This window comes from Nannospalax galili, unplaced genomic scaffold, assembly GCF_000622305.1.
Source record: "Nannospalax galili isolate Female #2095 unplaced genomic scaffold, S.galili_v1.0 scaffold46, whole genome shotgun sequence".
Taxonomy (NCBI): domain Eukaryota; kingdom Metazoa; phylum Chordata; class Mammalia; order Rodentia; family Spalacidae; genus Nannospalax; species Nannospalax galili.
This window is the reverse complement of record NW_008355790.1, coordinates 2,671,239-2,674,347: the sequence shown is the minus strand read 5'-3', so window position 1 is coordinate 2,674,347 and position 3,109 is coordinate 2,671,239. Positions and strand designations below refer to the sequence as shown.

Here is a 3,109-nt window from a genome sequence, read left to right as displayed (position 1 = left end):
AATACATTCATACACATAAAATAAAAATTTAAAAAAAAATTTGTGTGCTGTGTGAATGGTTATATGTGTGTATGTAGATGTGAGTATGTGTATGAGCACGTAGAGGCCAGAAGTCAATGTCCCAGAGGTCAATGCCAGGTGTCTTTCTCAATCTCTCTCCACCTTATTTTGAGAAAGGGTCTCTCATAGAATCTGCTGCTCACTATTTTGGCTAGACTAGCTGGGCAGCAGGCTTCTAGGATCTGCCTGTCTTTGCCTCCCCAGTGCTGGAATTATAAGCATGCATCACCACACCGGGCTTTTACATGGGTGCTGGGGATCCAAACTCTGGTTCACACGCTGGCACAGCAAGCACATTACTCACTGAGCCCTCTCCAGCCCAGTTGCTTACATTTTTCAACTTTCAAATTCTGCTGGCTTTTAGTAAAACAATTTCTTTTGTGCATAATTTTGTAAGGCTCTAAGTTGTACTTGTAACAGTTGAAAGAAAAAAAAATTTTTTTCCAAAAGAGAAACCTTAACCCACTTCTGTAAATGTACTGTAGGCAAGCAGAAACAAAAAGCAGTTTACTCACAGCCGATGGCTCTCAACAGCTCCAAAATTATAGAAGATTAATACAAACCTGCTTTTCTAATTCTATCTAGAAGCAAAACTTGACAGTGGAACTTGCTCACAGCTACAATTCTTAAGGAAAATGCTACTTCTCAACATAAATTGAAAGCTACTATTTATCAAAGTAGGTAAATGGAAACTTTCACAGAGAACCTTAAAAGCAAAAGCATTACCTTCTTATCAGGTTTTGGTGCATTTTGAATAGAACTTAGAGCCTGCCTTTTATACTCAAGTTTCTCACTTAGCTCTCGGAATTTGTTGACAGCAAAGCTGGCTTGTTCGGTGATCGCACTGGTACCTTCTACAGCTTCCTCACTAGCCTCACCTCCAGTACCCTAGGGGAAGAACAGTACACTTTAGTATCTTGTGATGACAGAAAATCAGTAATTATCTGTGGTATACATACTGTATCATTAGTGTACACTGTTCCAAAATACTAAATGCCAGGAAATGAAACAATATTGTAGAATATGTTTAAGAGTGCTTTTTTACCTTCCTAGCAAATGGAAGAATCAAAGTGTTTAGACTCAAAAGTAACAAGTATTCAGAATTACAGTGAAAACCTAAATGGGGGAGGGGAATTCCCACACCATTAGTTCCCAGATGGTACATCTGAGGGAGTCTCTGTGGAAGAAGGGAAGGCACCCAAAGTAGACCCTTCAACTTGAAGAGTCTGTATTTAACCTCTGAAGAAGAAAGAGATCTTGCTTCTTTCCAGGCTTTTAACAACAAAAAAAAACCTAGCTAGGTCCCTTTAAAATAAAATGTTCATCAGGGCATCATGGTGCATGCCTTTAATCCCAGCACTAGGGAGGGAGAGGCAGGTAGATTTCTGTGAGATTGAGGACAGCCTGGTCTACATAGTGAGTTCCAGGCTTGCTGGGGCTACAAGGAAACCCTATCTCAAAAAGACAAAAAATAAATAGAATATCAAAATCTATACTACAAATATTTCAGCATATACTTTGTTTAGTACTTGTCTTGAGAATGCATTATGTAAATCAACAGGTAGATTGCTTTACAAGTAAAATAGCATTTGTGCCGTAATTTGGAAAAATCTGGACAGATTACCTAATAGCACAGAGGATTAATTAGTTTCTAGAGTAATCTCAGCCTGCAGGGCACTAAAAGCGGGCCTGCTCAGGACCATCTTCCAGCATGCTTTCTCCTGAGCTTTCTTCCAGATTGTTTTCTTCTGTTTTTTATTAACTGTCACAAGCAGCAAATTAATTTTTGTTCACAACAGTGAGAAAAGTAACTAGCACAAAAAGTGGGAGTGAAATGTGACTCACCATTTCATCCTTGTTAGAAATCAGCTGTGAGGCATGGTTTTCTTCCTCTTTGATCATCAACTTTTCATACAGGTTGCTGACAATAAATGAAGGGTAATATCTATCCCTCAGCATCTCATATACATCTCCCTGGATTCTGTAGAATACCTCAACACCTTTATTCCCCACAAGACATTGTTGGATTTCTTTGTAAAGTGATCTTTCCACAGATATTTCTTTGCTTTCCACAAAGAAATTCTGATAAATTTCACCAACTAACTGTGGAATTTCATTCTGAAAAGACAGGAGAATGAACAAAGAGAAAAGTAAGGAATGTTGGTTCTGAGAGAAGTTATTTTCCACTGAATTTTCTACATGTTAAAGCTGAAGTACAGTATCTAGTACGTAGGCTGGACTGGTACGACTGAAGGGCTTAGCCTTCTGCATCCACATTCAGGGTCCATGGGAAAACATCAGACCTTGAAAAAAATAAAACACCAGCTCCTTAAAATAAATGCTATATGTAGAGCAACTGATACTGGCATGTTTTAATGCTAGAGGAAAAGAAGGTGGGAAGAGTCTTCTTTGTGCAATGGGTTCCTTTCCACCGCCTCAATTTTACAGTTTATGAAGAATTACTGACTTTTATCTAATATAATGAGATGTGTTCACCTTACTAGCAGTAGTAAAATTTTCTCATCCCAAAATTAGCCAATAAAACAATGTGTATAACATTTTTTAAAGGCAGATACTCCCCAAAACGATCACTTCAAAATAATAACCATCACTCAGCTACACTAGACAGCTTAGTCTTCAACAGTGCACTTGGATCACTGCTGGTGTACTTAAGAAATGCAGGTATTTCTCTGATTAACATGATTTTCACATTTGTTCTAGAGGTGCTTCATTACTCTAGGAATACTATACAAACTATCAACAGCAGTAAAAACAAAAACACCCAACTTAATGAGTAAGACTTATTTTATCAATGTTGCCAGGTCAAACTGCACTTATTTTAAGAAAGCTTATGCTTTCCCTTCACTAAAAAGTTTTCAAATTATATATATCCAGTAGTTTGGGAAAACTCTAGATTTTTTTTTTTTTTTTTTTTTTTTGCACGAGACAGGGTCTCCCTATAGCCCCAGCTAGCTTGGAACTCACTATGTAGACCAGGCTGGCCTCGATTTCACAGAGATCTGCCTGCATGTATGCAAGTGCACCCATG

General features: G+C 38.0%; 1 protein-coding gene across 3 annotated transcripts in view; it reads right to left on the bottom strand.

Annotated features, from left to right (window-relative positions):
• Snx25 (sorting nexin 25) overlaps positions 1-3,109 on the bottom strand; it is a 161,381-nt gene that overhangs the window by 22,411 nt on the left and 135,861 nt on the right. For all 3 annotated transcript variants that reach the window (XM_008853585.3, XM_029556374.1, XM_029556373.1), the window contains exons 9-10: positions 1,906-2,178; positions 787-948 (exon numbers count right to left, since the gene is read on the bottom strand). In XM_008853585.3, the coding sequence (XP_008851807.2) occupies positions 787-948; positions 1,906-2,178 (435 nt within the window). The remainder of the gene's footprint in view (positions 1-786; positions 949-1,905; positions 2,179-3,109) is intronic.